Source organism: Staurois parvus, unplaced genomic scaffold, assembly GCF_062004578.1.
Source record: "Staurois parvus isolate SC_StPar_1 unplaced genomic scaffold, SC_StPar_1.0 ptg000249l, whole genome shotgun sequence".
NCBI lineage: Eukaryota > Metazoa > Chordata > Amphibia > Anura > Ranidae > Staurois > Staurois parvus.
Genome location: NW_028318045.1, coordinates 4,891,796 through 4,911,783, shown reverse-complemented (window position 1 = coordinate 4,911,783; position 19,988 = coordinate 4,891,796). Strand labels below are relative to the sequence as shown.

General features: G+C 39.7%; 1 protein-coding gene across 1 annotated transcript in view; it reads right to left on the bottom strand.

Annotated features, from left to right (window-relative positions):
• Positions 1-5,263: 5,263 nt before the first annotated feature.
• Positions 5,264-19,988, bottom strand: part of CHRM2 (cholinergic receptor muscarinic 2) — a 308,169-nt gene continuing 293,444 nt past the window's right edge. Inside the window, exon 3 of the mRNA XM_089680678.1 lies at positions 5,264-15,703. Coding sequence (XP_089536804.1) covers positions 14,232-15,650 — 1,419 coding nt within the window. The 5' untranslated portion in view covers positions 15,651-15,703 and the 3' untranslated portion in view covers positions 5,264-14,231. The remainder of the gene's footprint in view (positions 15,704-19,988) is intronic.

Sequence of the window (19,988 nt, the reverse complement as noted above, 5' to 3'; positions counted from 1 at the left end):
GCACTGTGTTTGCAACACTGACATCCACTGCAGACTGCAAGGGTAGTGCGATTTGAATGCGGTGCGCGAAATGCACACAGATTGCGGGGTTTCTGCAACACATTCTAGTGTAAGCCTAAACTGATTAATTCATTTTTGAAAGCTAGTATAAAAAAAACAAAGCTAAAAACTAATACAGAAAATCAATTTGGATCAACTTGATTTTTAACTGCTTTTTAACTTTAAAAAACGTGCTCATAATTGTAGCAATTAAGTACACGTGACTTGAGGGTTTCTTATAAAAACTGGAAAAACTATTTGAATTAACTTAATATGTTTAAGTACTCAACTTAAAAACGTGTTTATAATGCTAGTAATTAAGTTGGCGGTAAATAAAAATGCATTCATTTCAATCAGAAAAGCTAATTACCTCAATGCAATGTAGTTTGTTGCTTCAACTTAATTTCACCAGACATTGTTATAACTTAAAAAGCTTGATGCAAACTGTTGCGTTAATTTTTTTTGTTGAGCCAAAACATTATTTTTTAGAGTGTAGTGTCCCCTATGCCCAGCTTCCCGTGTCTTTTTCGGCGGTAGTTTGCCCTAAAAATGAACAGAATTTAATTACAAGATTCTCGCCCTATAGATTGTAATGGGACTCTCCTCTAAGTTTGGATTCACTGAATTTTGAACAAGATTTGCGCAGGCCTTGGTGAATTGAACCTGAGCAGATTCATCCATCACTAGTTGAGGGGTATTGGTGGGGCTGAGCAAGGATCTGCAGTTTGGAGTTTTTCTTTGTATTTCCAGGCAAGCTATGGTGAGCCAAACACACATTTACTGTATATGACCCACAGTTTGCGGGCACTTGACCATCTCAGATATTATACAGCCAAGAGTATGTGGTCACCCTTCAAAATTATTGCACAATGTGCACAATATCAGCCCAATAAAGACATAGCTTGACCAGTTTGGTGTGGAGGCACAGAGCTCTGACCTCAACTCTATTAAATATCTTTGGGAATGGAATAAATTAACAACCCAATCTTCCCGACCAACAACAAGACCTGACTTCACAGATGTTCTTTTGGATAGAATAGACAATCTCTATAAAAGGAAGCAAGTCCATACTTTGGAAATTGCCTTTAGAATGCCTTCCTAGAAAAGTGGACAACAAGCTCATATGGGTGTGATGGTCAGGTGTCCCTAGTGTATCATCATTATGATGTTTAGTGTGAGTGAATTGCTTTGCTCATACCCAGATTTGCAGTGGATTGGGCAAATCCATGATAATTAGGTATAGGTCAGTTCACTTAGGGGCCTTCATTAACTAGTCCTTTGTACCCCTCAGTCTTCACTGAACTCTCATCACCAATTGAATGGACCAGAAGATGAGCACCAGATACCGTATACTGATGATGCAGTCAGGGCCGTGGATAAGGAGGTACCACCAGTCCTCCTGTACAGGTCCCTGTATGGGGCAGCTGGGTGAATCACATGTGGGAAGGAGGGTGATCGTAACAGCGCGCGGGAGGTTAATTACTGGAACCAATCCCTGTATATCTCTCTCTGAAGCAGCTTAAAGCTGGCTTCTTCTTTTCTCCCTCCCCCCAGCTTTCAGCTGTTGCAGAGAGAGCCATACAGGGGATTGGTTCAAGTAAATGGCCCCCCGCCGCACCCATCACCCTCCCTGTGCAACATATGTTTCCCCCTGCTGCCCAGGCCCCTCACCAGCACAGTGCTTCTGGCTTCCCTCCTCTCCTTCCCACCAGCAGCTGCAAGCACACAATAAGATCCTTCAGGATGGAGAGTGCCATATGTGGCAGTGTCACATTTACCAGCCCCTTCTTTACCCAAAATGAACACAATATCGATACGGTATCGGTACCGGTCACTCGCTGTATTCATTCCTAACTGAAGCACAGTAAACTGTTTTTTTTTTCTGGGAGGGGGGCCCTGCCAGGTTGGCTGTATGGGGCCCTGTTATTTCTAACAGCAGCCCTGGATACAGTGCATGGTCTTATAGCTGTTCATTGCTATTATGACATAGATACTGTAGATACCCCTATTTGTATTTTAATAGATCCAAGCAAGATCTGTTTATTTACTTATGAATAGGAGAGGAGGGTTAGAACCCTTGATAGATTTTTATTACTAGCAGAAATTAGGTATTTATTTCTGTCTGTCCAGTGGAGACACAGATTAAAACAAAACCCAAACTTTTAGATTCGTGGGAAAGGTTTAGAGCATCTGACAAATATTTGGAAGTGATTCAAAATTAGAGTGGGAGTTTTGGACACTTCAGATCATGTATCCATCAACTATATGTGTTGCGCTCCTGCTGACCCATTCACATAGTGTCTGGCGGACAGTTAGGATGGGTGATGGATCCTCTCTCTGTGGGAAATAAAACCTGCATTTGAAAATGGAGTGCATTATACAGACATACAAAAACAAACTCCATCTGAAAGTGCTAGTTGCCTGGCTATTACAAATGGTTAATGAATGTTTTTACCACAAAAACACAGAATTCACTGAAATTGCTCCACAGTAATCCTCTAATTTTATCATGTGACATTGCTAGGTAAAATTACCTTAAACAAATTCCCTTTTAAAGTTAGCACAAGAATGTTCCTAGCTGTGAGACCCCCATCACTGCATGACATTTGTTTAAAAACAGAATCAGAATGTGACGCAATGACAGCACAATGTAGTGATTATATTGCTGTTTATAAACAAAGTGGTTGGGTTATCACTAGGGTTAGCATTAAGGTTATGGTCAGCATTTTGGTTAGGGTTACCATTAAAGACATAGGCACAAGGACAGACAATAGGCGTTTATTTACTAAAGCTGGAGAGTGCAAAATCAGACTCACTTCTGCATAGAAACCAATCAGATTCCAGGTTTCATTGCCAAAGCTTCATTGAACAAGCTGAGGTTAGAAGCTGATTGGTTTCTATGCAGAAGGGAGTCTGATTTTGGACTCTCCAGCTTTAGTAAATAAACCCCACAGGGTCCATTTAAAGCCCATTGCACCCTTAAAAACACTTTTTTATTTTGCCCTCCTCATGGGCTCCAATGCATTTAACCAAAATGGTGAGTGTTTTATCGAAAACTCATGATTTTGTGTTGAAAATTTTCAGAAAATAAAGCTCTCGATTTTGGCCCTATTTCTGACATCCCTGTGTTTGATAGGCACACCTTTGGTGGTTGGAAGCACTTGGTATCACAATGAGGGATTTTTCTAATTGTTGGAAATCACCCAGCTAGATGTCCTTTAATATGATAGAACAGAAGAAAGGATCAATTTACTGAATTACAGTTACTATTGGATGAAAGTAGGTCACAGAGCTAAAGGGACTCATTCAAGGACAGGCAGCTATTTACCTGCCTGTGATTCTTGAGTGTTGTCTGCCAGTCTATGTACACCCCAATACCAACTACACATCTAAAATTTTGTTGGAAACATTTATATTTTTTTAAAATAACTTTTAACCACAACCATCTGCTACTGTTCCATTTGTTTCCCAATTTTTGGCAATCAAATGAAGGAAATTGTAAACAAAATCAATGGAAGCCAAGCAGTGCCAGTCAACATTTTAGACTGATTTGCATGCTATCATGTGGCTGATCAAAACTGGGTGTCTGATGTAGTTGAAACAGGAAAGCTACAGAGTTGCCTATTTTATGGTCAGGATTGTACCTTAAGTAAACTTTTGGCCAGGTAATAGACATTCAAATTTTCTCACATATTCACATATTCTCAATAAGCAATTCATTGATCTCAGTAGCTACAGGCATTGTGATGTAACTCATCCATAATTTTACAGCTGAAGCTTCTCAGTTTTACTTTCACTTTCTGTCTGTAGCTCAGCTGCTCCTTCTCAGAAGGGACTTGGCAGCCTGCCACCTTTTTAATCTCTAATGTAAACACAGGCAATGTGCACCAGATGAGAGAGGAGAGATGAACAGAGAACAAAATGGAGGAGATGAGAAAGAAAATAATGCTGAGACTGAACTACCTGAGTGCTTCTCTTGAAAACTTTGAAGGCTCATTGTAAAGTTTATTTAATGCTAGCTAAAGCTCAGATAGTCTCACTTCTTTATTTGTCAATCAGTCTGGAGAGTATTGTTGATCAAGTACTATGGATAGGACATAGCCAACCACTGAAGACCAAGACCACTTCTAAGTGAGATCGGCAGTTTGGATCTTCAGCTTTCCGAAACACCCTATCCTTTGCACTCCAATCAACAATGCTTCAGCAGTCTACCACACCCTATTCTCTATACTCCAATCAACAATGCTTCAGCAGTCTGCCACACCCTATTCTCTATACTCCAATCAACAATGCTTCAGCAGTCTGCCACACCCTATTCTCTATACTCCAATCAACAATGCTTCAGCAGTCTACCACACCCTATTCTCTATACTCCATCAACAATGATTCAGCAGTCTACCACACCCTATTCTCCATACTCCAATCAACAATGCTCATACTTCCTACACAGCATCACTGATTGGAGTACTGAGGAATCTGCATGTAAATCTGCATTGATTAGCATGTGTGCCTGGTAGTATTTGGTTTCAGTCAGGAAACTGATATTGTTTAGATATTATAATATTTTTCTTTTATCTAGGTGGGTTTCTTATGCCTGCTTACTAAAAGTTGATAGTAGCTGCTAATGCACATTAGCAAACACTGTGTTACATTGTAAATTTTTTTGTGTGTATCTTATTTATTCAACTGTTGCAGAACTGTCTCTGGTCCTGAAACAATTGCTAAATGTGGTGCTAAACCAGACACAGGCTCAAGAGAGAAAGGCAATATCTTGCCCCTGTACAAAGCATTAGGAAAGCCTAACTATAATAGAATACATTCTCCCATGAGAATTTGTGATTCTACTGTATACGATTGTAAAAATACAATCAGAAAGTTGAGTTAGAGCTCTCCAATTAGCAGGGAACATGAGCTTTTCTGACTTGAGAGCTCTAGCTCTGACTCAGCAGGGTGGCATGAGGGCCTCTGCAGAGAGATATCTGCTTCTCCACAGAGAGAAAGGGTCCATTTCTTTGGCATGCTGAGATGGGGAAGGTGTTTCTACTCAGGCTGTGGCTAAAGAAAGCCAGCTGTAAGACTTTGCACACCGTTTGTTCTGATGCATCTGGAATGCTTTTAGCCAATTTAAACTGGAAGCTTTGTTGGATTTACTGTAGGAAAAATGCATAAATGTATAATAATAATGTATAAAGAAATCCAATGTTTATAAAATATACAGCACACACTGAGTTGTCCATTATATTTATCGTTTCATCAAGTGCAAACACATTTCAACATTTCTTAATAATTGTCAGTAGTACATACATGAAAAAAATTTTTTGAAAGACAAATAGTCATATTGCTTTGAGATTTTACATTAATTTTACCTGTAGAATATTACAAGGAACCCCAAAACCCCTGTTTGATAACACTTGTTACACGTATGCAATAAACCTTGGTCAGTTTCCTGGTGAGCGCGCAAGGAATCGCAACACTATTGCACATGGCAGCAACACTTTCGCTTACCGCATCCTGATGTAGGAGGCAGTTATGAATAATGTTCCACAGTTGGACACTTCCCAATATAGGGAAAACTGAAATTAAGTTTCTTATCTTAATCCGCTTCACCTCCATCATTAGTTTTAAAAGTTCAAGAACTGATTATGCTCAGAATGTGGTGGGACGCATAACAAACATATATTAAATGTAACACAATCATGACAGAAACATAGGGACTGCCATTCTTGATTTCTCCTTTAGTTGTATAGCTGTTATGTTGACATAATGACTTTAAATTTCCTCCACTGATCCGGAACAAGTATGTGGTTTAGAAGTGTCAGAAATGCTTAAAGTGATGATAAAAGGTTCAGATGTTTTGTTTTAAAAATAACAAACATGTCATACTTACCTGCTCTGTGTAATGACTTTGCACAGAGCAGCCCCAATCCTCCTCTTCTTGGGTCCTCCACTGGTGCAAGTGGCTCCCCCTCTTCCCAAGCTGCTTGCTCTGGGGCACTAGTGCATGTTCGATCCTAAGCCGCCTCTGTGTGTCTATTTCCTCTGTGTGTCCCCCCTGCTCCCTCCTCACTGGCTGTGGTTAACAGCAGTGGGAGCCAATGGCTCCTGCTGCTGTGTCTCAGCCAATGAAGAGAGAGGGATCTGAGGTTCTTGTGCACATAGCTGGATCGCGATCTGGCTTGAGTAAGTATTGGAAGAGCTGAGGGGAAAGCTACACTCTGAAGGTTTTTATACCTCTATGCATAGAATGCATTAAGGTAAACACCTTCAGCCTTTAGAACCACTTAACTGTGTACTTGTTTCAGGCGAAGAATTAGAGAAAGACTGGGAAGCTTTGACCTGAAGGCCAAACCAAGCCAACGTGCTGTTTCATGGTAGGTAAAGATTTCTGTGGGCTAAATCAAGTGCACCAAGTGCCATGGTGCCTCAATATTTGGTGGGTACCGTGAAAGGTGGATGTTCCTATAGGAAATGGTTTATTCTGATGCACATTTTTACATCTCCCAGTATCAGCTTCCATTGCTGGTCTTGGTGTTTGGTCTCATGATATCCAAGGGTTGCACAGAAGGTCACTGCTAGAAGACTCCCCTATGCTTGTGCTCACAGGTCTGAACAAAGAGCAGGTAGCCATATTATGCCCAGGATCTGTCACTGACTGGGGGTCCTCTGATCAGTGTCTGGATGGCAAAGTATCTCCACCCTTTGCCTTCAGCTCAACATATCTTAATAGTAATGGCCCACAAGGCAAATGTTCCCCTGCCCTTCATCTTAGTACTAAATCAAAGGGGTCATTGTGACAGCCAGTCAGCTAGCAATTTTAGCAGGAAAGCTTAATAATGGTAATCCACTTACCTCTCCCATGACAGATTTGCTTAAAGAGTCTATATGAGTTAGAGTAACTGCCTTAAATCTGGTGAGTCTCTGCATCAGAAATATGCTTACTATGTGGGTACCCTTGTTTTCTTTGTCCTTGCAGCTTTAGTTCCTTGTTATAAATTAACCCATGGACCAATAAAAGAAGTCTTGTTGACCAGATGGTAGATATAATGCAGGTAACGGTGGATGCCTGCAGTAGCTTTTGTCAGTGTAATGATTTTAGCAGGTCTTCCTATGGTCTAATTTTATGTAATTCCTGTTAAAAAGGAGCTAAACATTGTTTTCATTGTGTTTAGGAAGATAACGGCTCTCTTACCTAATCAGTTTATTATAGATATGAAAAATCTAAAATTTGGACCATGTGGTCATTTTGAGGTTGTCAATGATCAAATTTGCATTGATAATATCAGTTAGATTTGGACATATACCCACATATGCCTCCCAATTGCTGTAACTAGTTGTCTTAAAATGCAGATAAGGGCAAAATAAGAAACATTAAAAACACTTCTCCACAGTACATGCACATTTTCCCATGTGTTGTATTCTAAAAAATACAGTACAGGAAAAAATCCCCATCTTGTCCTTTTTTGCTGGACTATAGAATACCTCTCCCTCACTTCATCAGCATTAGGGCTCATTTGCACTTCAAAATGTGGCACACACCTTTTTAAAGCCTTCTGAATGCCAATCAAAGGCCCTGGCACTAAATAAAATGGTTAGCTTACAGTCCTGTTTACATGTTGTGTTTGCTTTGCTTAAAACATTATACCCCATGTCACTTTTATGGTGCTTCAAAGCATCTTCAAAGTCTTCATAGACGTAACAAAGCTTGCTTACAGCACCTGCAGCTTTTGAGATGCTTTTATTCTGCTTTAGCTTTGCTTTGTCTTGGAGGTATTGCAAGTATGAGATATCCCAGGATGCTCTGTGAGACCAACAAGAGAACCAGAAAGAAGTCATCAGCATTCACTTCCGGTTCATGTATATATTCTGGAAGTGTCTGGTAAAGACGTCACATTTGGTGTTCAGCATGGAGCAGCAGGAAGGTGAGCAGGGTCTGGACTAGAGCGGAGCAACTAGCAGATGGCACATATGGTGTGCAATATGGAGAAGGTGAGCGGGGACTGAAGAGAGAGGAGGATCAGCAGAGCTGGGACTTATTACTGAGTGGGGGATCTGCTGAGCAAGGGTACCAATAAACGGGATTTGCTGAACGAGGGTACCAATGTAGAACAGGAATACTTAGGAGCCCGGGATCTGCTGAGTGGGGGTACTACTGAGCCTGGGTTCTACTGGGCCCCTTTAAAACAAAAAGAAAATCAACACACACACATAGGGCATCTGCCAAGCTTCATTAAAGCTTCAAAAAAGCATCATCGAAGCATCACTGAAGCATTGCAGAAGCCTCAAAAACACATCAAAAAGCTTGTTGAAGTGGTAGGTGCTTTAATCTGTGTTGAACTCAAAGCAAGTGTAAATGAGCCCTTTGGCTGGGGAGAACTCTGTCTGGAATAATAACCTTGCTTGGGATTTCCGTACAACTGAGGCACAGAAAATCAGTGATTTACTGGGTTTTGGCAGATCAACAACTATTTTTCTGTACTTGTAGCATTTTTAAAGAGGTAAAACTTGGGAAAATGTGCCTGCGTTGCAGGGATGTAGTTGCAGGGATGTATAGGACATTTTTTTTTTGCCAAGACATGCACTTTAATTACAGAAGATGTTAATTTTTTGGATAAAATGAAAATTCCCTGCAGGAAAATAAACAGGTTGCTAAAGGAAATATGAAATATTCTTTACAACTAATTCATATTATTACCACTCTCCATTAAGCTCTTCAAGAAAACATAGAGGGTTTCAGTTAGCAGTTTAGTCCTCTAACCTTAAATGTTCTGTCGCAATTAGTAGCCAATCACATTAAAGCACAGGTCCACCCATTTATTTAACTTCCCCGTAATACAATGTCCACCCTCTGAACAGTCTATTTTGGCAATATATATATATATATATATATATATATATATATATATATTTTAAATACCTTATTTTCATTAATCCAGTCTCCACTTCCGGTTGTGGCCACCTAAGCGATTTCCTCATTAGGAAATTCCCTAGGGTTTCTAGGATTTCGGCGTCATCTATCCCATGAGTCCTAGGGATGCCTAATAGCAAAACCTCATGTTATTAGGAAACAGGAAGTGATATAATGATTGACAGGTTGCCATAACAACAGGGCTCGAGCTTCCGGTGATGCCGCCATTGCTATGGCAACCTGCAAACCAACAAGCTGCGCAGGCGCGAGATTGGGAGGTGCATGCTGGGTAGCCAGCTGCACCGTATCCCGGAAGAAAGGGCAGCTGGGCTTCAGATGCCCACAGTGAAGATGGATGGGTGCATGATTGTGGGGAGTAGTAAGTATATTAAAAAAAAAAAGATGACATATGCAGCTTATGCCAATTTGCATGGCATAAGCTGTGACTGTCAGGGGGGTGATTTAAAAAAAAAAGACTGGAACTCCACTTTAAAGTTACTTTTTTTGTAGAAGCATTCAAATAGCAAATGTCATCCTTTAAATGTTTGCTATGGGTAGCAGTACATGTACATATGCCCAAAATCTGGAATTGATGCCACCAACAAACACCTGTGATCATGTGACACAACACTTAATGGTGACTTTATTGAGTCGAACAACACTTCTTGTTTTAATAACACTTATTGTATCGATGATAAATCTAGCTGGGCTATAGAACTTGTATGGACACATTGGTTCAATGTAACTATACCGAACAACCCATTCGGAGTCTAAGTACAAAGGGCTGGCAGTTGTCGACATTTTCTAGGCAGCACAGTGCCCTGGTGGTTAGCAATTCTGTCTTGTAACACTGGGGTCCTCAGTTCAAATCCTGTCCTGTTCTCCCTCTGTTTGTGTGGATTTCCTTCCATGCTCCAAAGACATGTAGGGAGGATAATTGGTTGCCTAAAATTGTCCTGTATGTACAGTATGCCTGGAGGGCAGGGACTAATGTGAATGTACTAAAGTGCTGCGTCAACTGTTGGTGCTATATGCATGTCTTTAATACATTTATTATTCTTTGTATTTGTGTTTCTGATCAAACACATTTTAATTAGTAGATATAACACTGGAGACCTAGTCAAATGGACCTATGGCCTTTTATTATATGACAGCTAAAAAGTAAAGGATTCCACCACTGCCTCAGTTTTTCCCTATTTGTTTTTCCCTCTGCACATGTGAGTTTGGTGTACAATCACATTGCCATTCAAAAACCATTAAAGAGAATTTTTGTGCACTTGCACAATATTTTAATTGTATTCACCTATATAATAATTTTTCTAAAAAAAAACTTATCACAAATACAGTCCTCATTTCCTCCTAAGGCCTAAATGAAAATCAGCTACATACATCTTAGGTGTTTAAAAAACAAACTGTACAAAATCTTTCAACAGGTTTTCTTTAGAAAGCATCCACAGTCTGTGTAGAAAGGTCTGCATTCTGCTACTACTGCAGAGAAGAACCTGTGCTTTCTGTGTGGAAGCAGTGGTCTCTCTGCACAGTTCAATATACCCCCTGCTAAGGCCTCCTGTACACTGCTGTTCATAAACATGAGTTTAGGAGCTTTTGGCATTTTTTTTGCCAAAGCCCCTGAACTCAACTCAATAAAAGCTTATGTGTCCATGTACGCATAGACTTCTAGCAGAGTTTAGGAGTCTAGGGGCAGTTAAATGTTCCTCTCCTGAACGTGATTCTTCTGCATTCAGGAGAGGAAAGTTTGGCCTTAAAATGCTAAACATGGCAAAAATGCATGTAAATGTGTCTAAACGCTAGTTACGTTTAGTGCATGGGCATTTATTCATGTCAATTGAAAATACAGTGGCCAATCAAATGAATAAACGTCCAAGCACTAAACGGCTAGAAGTGGTACTGCGTTTACACGCATTTTTGCCACATTTAGCAATTTTCTGCTGCCAGAGCTAAACATCTAGGGGAGTTCATGTGTACATGAGGCCTTAAATGCTGGTAAACTCTTGTCTTGAATGCAGTTTTTGTGCTTTCAGAGAAATGCCAGTAATTTCAGCTGCCTGTAAACTCCTCTAAACGACTATGTATAAATATGAACACATAGTATAACATAGAGGAGAGTTCAGGGGCTTCAGAAAAAAAGCACCCAACTGTTCCTAAATGTCAGTTTAGCAGCTGCAGTCTACATGAGGCCATGTCAAACCTATAAGGCTTCATGCCTTGACCACCGGCTGTGGGAAAACGCAAATTGTGGCAAAAAACGCGGTACTGCGGCTGGCACGTTTTTGCCTTTTTGCGTTTGTTTTTTTTGCCTTTTTTGTGTTTTCCCATGGTCGGCGGTCAAAATGTTCCTATACTGAATGTGATCTCCTCTCCTAAATGTGGCAGCTCTTAAACTCTGCTAAAAGCCTATGTGTACATGGAAACATAGGGTTTTATGGAGTTGAGTTTAGGAGCTTTGCCAAAAAAATGCCAAAAGCTCCTAAATTCGAGTTTAGGGGATGCTTGTGTGCATGAAGCCTCAGTAATCAGTAAACCTCATGCTTTCTGCTGAATAGAGAGCTATAGCTCTGACTGAGGAAAGGGGGAAGGGAGGTATTTCCACCTGAAATGTATGTAACTGATTTAAAGGGGAACTAAAGGGAGGATACTCACCTTCCCAAAGCTTACGTACAGGCATCGGCATCTCTCCTGTGTGCCGGGTTTCGGTCATCTTCATTGGCCGGCATGAAATTACGGCACTGCTGCTTATGCACAGGAGCTAGTCATCCCGGCACAGAGGATGGGCCAGGCCATTCTAAGCCGACTGTGCATGTGCAGCTTAGTTTTCAGTCGGGGGATCACTGTGAGCAGGTCGGTAGGTATGTTTTATTGCAGAAGACTCATTTCTTGTCTCTTCTGCAATAAAATGCGTGCCAACAGGGGTCATTAATTTAAAAGCAGACAAATCTGTCTTGACTAAGGATTAGCAAAGCGACTTCGATAAAATGTTTTTAGCTGCATTTTACAGATTTTCCTGTCAGCAAAATTTTATCAAAATGGAAACTCAATTTTGCTAATTGAGCTGCTAAAGTGTTTTTTTTTTGTAAAAAATATTTTTTTTTATTTAAAGCATGTATGTGTTTTTTTCCTTTGGTTGAGTGTATTTAGGATAATTGTTTGTTTCATTCAGAGTCTTCTGTGTTTTTGACTTTTTTTGGTATATTTGATCATGATTTATGTACTATCATTTACATTTTATTCATTAACTTTTTCCCACTCTCTGTTATTTTCTTTCTGTTAGAATACTAAGGTGTGCTGTTTTTTGGCAACATACTAGGTAAAGGAGAGTTGCAAGGAGATTCTGTCATCTTCCTATAAAATCTTTCACTTTTCCAAAATTGTTTGCTAAAATTTTGTGGAAAATATAACAACTATTTCTTTCATTGCTAGCCTTTATCCCCCACAAATGGTAGGAGGGGATATGGGAACTGTATTTTCAAGGTTTTTGCCATAATAAACATTGTGCATTAGGTGGACAAACTAGAGAACAACTAAACCCAAGTGCAAAAATGTAATATATTGCAGCTTACAGTCCTAAATTAGTTTTCTTTTTTTCAAGCTAAGAACATTTACATCAAATACAGACAATACTTGTTGATCTTGCTAGAAATTCAGTGCCCATGTTATTTTACCTTGTGAGCTTCACCGAAAAATATCTTCCTTCCTAATTATCTTCTATCCATGTAATAGAGATAAGAGACACAAATATGTTTGAGGTTCATATCTGAAGAACAGTCTAGAGTGACAACCATGGCTGCCTCCATTGATACAGTAGAAGAGTGATGCAGCCATTCAGGGGCAGGAAGTGTGTTATTTGCAGAATTACTAGGTGAAAATAAAACAAAAAAGCTTCAAAAACTAAACAAATCCAACTGCAACACCAAGGACGAGTGAGCTGCAATATAGTGCATTTTTATTTTGGTTTTAGATATACTTTAGGCTATTTGATAGCCCACAAAATGCTTTCTTCATTGTATAAGCAGCCATAGTGTGGATGCCTGCTCTTTTACTTTCTTCAGAAATGATAATGCACTTCTTTATTGAATGTTTTTCCTTCCAATCAAACCTTGAGCAGAAAATAAAAAGATAGATAACACTTTCATATAACTGGTTATAAGATGCAATGGGCCAAGTAACACAGTAATGGCAACAATATGTATGATTCAAAAATCCGATTAATACACTGCTTTATCTTTCCACTGATATTCCTATGTTTGAATGGACAGCAGCTGCCCAACAATATCTCATTTCCTTTAATGAAACAATATTGGTCATCTTGCCAGAACTTGCCAGATAAAGCTACACATGTAATGTAACGGACGAAAAATAACCAGTTGTTGGTAATTTCAGTAAGCATGAATGAGGACAGGATATATCACACTAGAAAGTATCAATATAGTACCAACCTTCAAAGATGAATGGACAATACACCTTCTGCATGCTAGCTGTCACCGAACATCATCTCCCAAGCTGCTCAAAATTCTAGACTAAATATGATGGGAAATGAAGTTCTGCCACAGCTAAAGAGCTGAAGCTTGCCTTTCTGTGCCAATATAGACAAAAACGACTTATATATAGGTATTATTTGCTTGGCTAGTTATTTTCAAGGAAGCTCTAACATAGCCCCTCTTATCACAAGGGCTAAACTTGAGTTATATTTTGATACAGTCACTAGAAACACGGAGGCACAGAAGAGCCATTATTTTAACATTAGGATAAAGGTGAAAATTGTGAAAAATTGAGGTTTGTCAGTATTACCGATGTCTCGGACGAACATATCACAAAAAAGTCTTAGGGTGAGTTGTTTTTTTTTTTGTCTATCTCTGAAAACAAAAGCCTTATAAAGTAATTTTAATTTGTTCCATCTAGTTAGTTGATATTCTGAACTTTGAGTCAATAGAATTTGTGTCCTGTAGACATCGAAACACATAAAAATATGTATGGTCATTTTACAGACATTGAAAATAAGTGGACCTTAAAAAGCCCTTTGAAGTTTTTTTTGTGTATCTTTTTTTTTTAAGTCGAAGAGCAGCGGCCAGGTCCGTCTACATATATCTTACTCTATCCAAGAGATGCAATTCCATTTGTTTATATATTTTATAGTTATAAGTGCAGATGGTGGAAAGGTTCCACAGGTCTGTGTCAGAATAAGGTTCCTAGATTGCACATTCCATAATCGATTGTAAAGTGCTATGGCGTAATATTTTAATGGCAGTTCCGCCCCATGTTTTGTCTTCTTTTACCTTGCCGTACCTATGTTTTTGTACTGACACATTAGTAGGTGCTTGAAAGTCTTCTTAAAAGCAGTATTGCAGAGCGCATAGCAAGCAGGATTGATCGTACTGTTGATATAGCAAAGCCAATAGCCAATTGTCCACACCGTGTTAGGTACACATACATCACAAAACGTGTTGATTAGAACCATTACATTGTAAGGTGTCCAAGTTATAATGAAAGCTAGAAGTATAGCCAAGATAGTCCTTGTCACTTTCTTTTCCCTGGATGGTGGAATTTTCTTTTTGGCTGGCTGCTTTGTCATCTTTACAATTTTTCGAGCAACAACATTTTGCTTGTCTTCTCCATTCCGACCATTGGATCCTGGGACAATTTCTACTGTGGTACCACTTGTAGATCCACAGTCACCTTTTTGTGATTTTGTAACTATTCGTATACAGGTCATCTTGGAGTTTTCAACTTTTGGAAGGGCTTGAGATCCTGAAGCTTGAGGAGCATCTTTGGAAGGTCCATCTTCTTTTGCATTTGAGCCTACTACGCTCACAGAAGTCGAATCATTGGAGATCTCTTTCTCCTCTCCTTCTGTTTGGACACAATTTTCTGTTACAGAATTTCTAGAGGCTTTTCCATTCTGGATTTTGCTATGATCTAGACCATCTTCCATGGCTGAAAGATTGTTATTGTTTGGTTTCACTATTTTACCTTGAACATTGCTTGGTGAAATGGGATCTTGATTAGTGGTTGGTTCCTTTTTATCCTTTTTTATTCTACTTTTGCTGGCCCGAGATATCTGCCAGTACAATATAGTCATAATGATGACTGGCAAATAGAAAGCTGCAATAGCTGTGCCAAATGTAACTGCGGCATTTGAGAAGAACTGGATATAACACTCTCCATCTGGGACAGTTCTTCCACCAACAATGAATTGCCAGAAGAGTATAGCAGGGGCCCAAAGGATAAAGGACAGCACCCACGCTGCAGCAATCATCATTCCAGCCATTTTGGTGGTTCGCCTCACTGGATATGTCAGTGGTTTTGTGACGCAGAAGTACCGGTCAAAGCTGATGATGAGGAGGTTCATCACTGAGGCATTGCTGACAACATAGTCCAGAGCCAACCAGAGATCGCACACCACTGGTCCTATTGGCCAGTAACCTATCACAGTGTACAGTGTGTAGAGGTTCATGGAAAAAACCCCAATAATTAAATCAGCACATGCTAAGCTGAACAGGAAGTAGTTGTTGACTGTCTGTAGATGTCGGTTGACCTTAATAGAGACCATGACCAGGATGTTTCCAATAATAGTCACCAGGCTCAGTGAACCAGCTACAATGACAATAAATACCACCTCCACTGTTTTGTAAGGGCTCCCCATCATGGTCTTGTTGGCTGAGGACACGTTGGCAAAGCTGGTGTTATTCATGGTTGCGTCTTAGGTCAACCTCTAGATGTCTATATCCTAGTTACCATTTACACCTACGAAAAAGAACAGAGAAAACATTATACACAGGACATAAACTGTACACACACAGGCGACATGAAGAACAGTAGTTGCAATATATTATGTTTTTTAACATGGAGATGATACCAGTACTGGACACTTAACTGCCAAATTCATGCAAATTGTTTCATTATTTTGAAAATAGTGGGGAAGAATTAGGACCTCTATTGAGTACCCATTGTGAAAATTGTGCCTACCTTCCTGTCATTTAATGGGTGTCAGGCTCTACTGGAAGTGAAGGTAAATCTCCTGAATAGGGACCCGGGCAATAAAAATCTTTTTAGTACAGCAGGGAAAGTTTAGAGGTTTTGGTCTGTCTGCCAATTAGGGAGATCCATTCTGTCTGTGCAGGTGATGTGTGTTAGATAAAACGAGAAACAAGTAAAAATCTCACCAATGGGGACAAAATGTGGCTGTTCTCTTAGTACCACATCATTTGTTATTAAAAGAAGTAGTCTTGGAACTTCCATGAAAGATTTTGTTTTTGAATTACAACTGACATTTTGATATACTTTGCATCAAAAATAGTCCATTGGGTTGAAATAGAGGGAATTTGTGACTGACTAACTCTGTGCCCCAGTTCCATAAACCAAGCTTATGGCCTCATGCAGACTTGGGTGTTTTCTAAACACCTTTCTCCTAGCACATCAATCCCTTGGGCGTTTATTCATTTCTTTGGCCAGAATAGTAGTTTATTCTGGCCACTGATATAAATGAATCCCCAAGTGATTGACACACCTAGCGTTTAAGCTTGTTTATATGTGTTTAGGCGCATCATGCATTTTTTCTGTTAAACTTTGTTGCTCCTGAACATGCTGGCAGTGGAGGTTTTTTTCTGCCTCTAAACGCCTGTAAACTTCTATGTGTATATGGACACATAGGCTAACACTGAGGGGGGGTTAGAGGCAGAAAAATGAAAATGAAAAACACCTCTAGAAGGAGCTTTTAAAACGGCCAGTATGCATAAGGCCTATAAGTTCCAGTCTGAGCGACTACCAGGCACAGGTAACTTGCACCTCATTCTCTCTACATAGGATATCAGCTTGGTTGAACTGCAAATATCGGAGCAGGCAGCAGGTTTTGGGAGTTGATTGGATATAGACTTTTCAGCATTGGATCTGCGTACCTGTCAATAGACGTTCCTGTCCATTACATTTTCTACATGTTCTCAGTCTTCTAAAACCATGCATTAAAGTAAAAACATTTCTAAGGTCCTAGGTAAGATGGCCGCTTTGACCACCCATCCCTTTGGCTGACATTAATGAGTTTTAGCATAAGCAAACCTAAAGTGCATTGTTTGTATTGGCAAGGTCCCCTACCATCACACACAAACTGCTTACAAGTTTAACCTCCCTAATGGCTTTTAAAAGGCCCTAGGCTTCTATCAAGGTTGGCCTGTGGATGATCAATCTCTGCATAAACCACATTTACACCCTCCTCCTCCACCAATCTCTGCATGTCAAATTTTGCTGGGGTGGTTCTTGGCCATAAATCTGTCACAAGACTCAGCATGAGCACAGGAAGAACAATGCACAAAACAGAGGCTACCATTGATGAAAACCAAAATGATTAGCAGATCCAAAGTTGAATATCGCTATTCAAACTTTGCCCTTTCCTAAAAAATCAGATTTGGCCCTGCCCCATCCCAAGTGCTAAGTATTCCTATTGATAAATAAAGTGTTTTTCATTTTAAAATGGAGAAGGAAAGGGTCAGATCAAACTTTAGCAGGGTAAATTGTTATTTGTATATAAGATCCATCATTTGTATTTCTGGATCTTTTGACCATTTTGACATGTAGTCATTTTCTTGGAAGGCAACTTCTGTCTAGGGCCCATTCAAGCATTGTGTCTGCCTATTCATTATAAATGGGATGCCCATGCACAAGAACTCTGCAAAATTTGATATGAACTTTTTTTTTTATAGCATTTTACAGCATTGCGGTTGATTTACTAAAGACATATAGGCTGCACTTTGCAATTAAAAAAAAAAGCATTTTGCTTGCACATGATTGGATGATAGGAAATTATTAAACTCTGGGGAAAACGAGTGCATCAGCACCCACAGTGTTCACAGTCCATTTCCCTTTATTAAATCAAACCCATTGTGTTGTACTGCAATGCAAGTGCATTGCTCGCTATTGCTTTCAGTGTGTTGTGGTGCCATTCTGTACATGGCTTAAAGCAATGCATAAGTTTTAATGAGCTCTTATTTTCCAGAATTTGCTCAAAGTATATTGTCCAGGTTTGTGATGCTTTATTCAAAGCTGAACTCCAAACAGCTAAATACACAGATGGGCTCTTTTATGTGTTTCTGTCCATCCAATCTGGAAATTTACACAGCTCTGACACACAGCATAGTTCTGCCTGGCAAGGGAAGGGACCTGATCATTCTCTATTGTAGGTTTTTTTTCATGTACAGGTCTCCTCCCACCCAGGAAGTATACAGTAAAACGAGATGCAGTACACTTAAAAGCGTATCTCTCTGTCACTCTGATATCTCCTCCTATCAGTATGCTCTTTGCATTGCTACAAACCTTATTGGTTTGTATTAATGCATACAGAGCTGCATTAGTTTGTGCCTTTTATATTTGCCTTAGTTTAGCTTAAGACTAGGTTCACATCTGTGCGGGTGGTGTCGCTGCGGATCTGCATGAAAATCACCACCCGCACAGAGGAATGTGGACCCACGGACGGGTGCCATTAGTTGTAATGGCACACCGCCCGCACTGGAAAACGCAACCGTTTTCAGAAGAAGTGCAGGGACTTCTTCCCTGCGTGTCACGGGCACGGGAGTCCATTCAAATGAATGGGCTCTTGTGTCCGCGCAAAACGCAGGCCGCATATTTATGAACCAGAGCTAAAGGATAAATGCACTTTAAAGCAAAGTGTACTTATGTGTAGCTTTTCCACTTCTCCTGACATAACCTAATGCCTGGTACACACAATGAGAAAATCAGACAAAAAAACGCATTTGGAGCGATTGTTCAATAATCTATTTGTTAGTACAAAGCTTTCGAAAGCCGATCATGACAATTCATGCACAACTATCCAAAGGGACAATGTTTCTCGTAGGATAAAAGAGCAAACAATATTAGTTTAATCAGTATAGTATTCGTTTATAAAAAATCAGGTGACCAAGGCCGCGCATGTTCGGAAACAAGAGAACAACCCGGAAGGGAAAAATGGCAATGAAAACAATCTTTGTAAACAACAAAAATGTTCCTGAACACGAAAAAAACATAATACAGAAATGTGTTTACAGGCAGTCCTGAAGTTACAAACATACGAGTTACATATGACTTTTACTTAAGAACGGGGTCAACGTGACGCCACACTGGTCCCAGAAACCGCCGGGCGACCATCTTGCTGTTCACTGCTTGCTGCCAACTACTGTCCGGTGGACCTCTCAGCAATCCTACATCACTGCATGGCCAGTTAGTCCTTCCCTATGTTATCGAAAACTTAAAAATAATTTGACTGGAATTACACTTAAAAAATGTACCTGTTCCAACTTACATACAAATTCAGCTTAAGAACAAATCTGCAGAAGCTATCTTGTTCGTAACCTGGGGACTGCCTGTAATTGCAATAATGGAATGATAATTTTATTGCTGCACAATTTTGGATATAATCTACAGATCTTCTTATAAAGATATAAACCCTGTAAATATAATTTTTTTCATAATGCTGTCATTGCTTCTGATTTCCTGCTAGTATGTAGCTATGCATATGGGAAGTTGTACTGGATTGTACAAGGATTTTCATACGCATAGTAGCACTCCTGTATTTTATATGAGAGTAGCATGCAAAAAACCCTGAATGATCATTCGATTTTCTCATCGTGTGTGTACCAGCCAAATGTCTTCACTGTCCTGTGCCTGTGTATTAATGCCTCATAGACTTCTATGGGGCTGTGTCCTAAGAACAGAGACGATTGGCGGCAGTCCCATTGAAGTCTATTGAGCTGCAATTTTCAGGCGTGCTCAGGACAGTTAAGGGTCCTTTCACACAGGCGTTACATTTTTTTCATCAGTTCAATTACATTTTTTCAAAGAAAAAATGGATCAGTTTTTCATCAGTTTACATCAGTTTTTTACATCCACTACCAATGCAAAAAAAGGATGCAAAAATGTACTGTTTGTCGTTCCATTTTTTTAATGGAACGTGAATATGACTTTGATCTGTTCCAAAAAACAGATGTTGACGGATGCAGATGTTAACAGATGATCATCCTGTGCTGCCTTGTATTACACAAGGCAT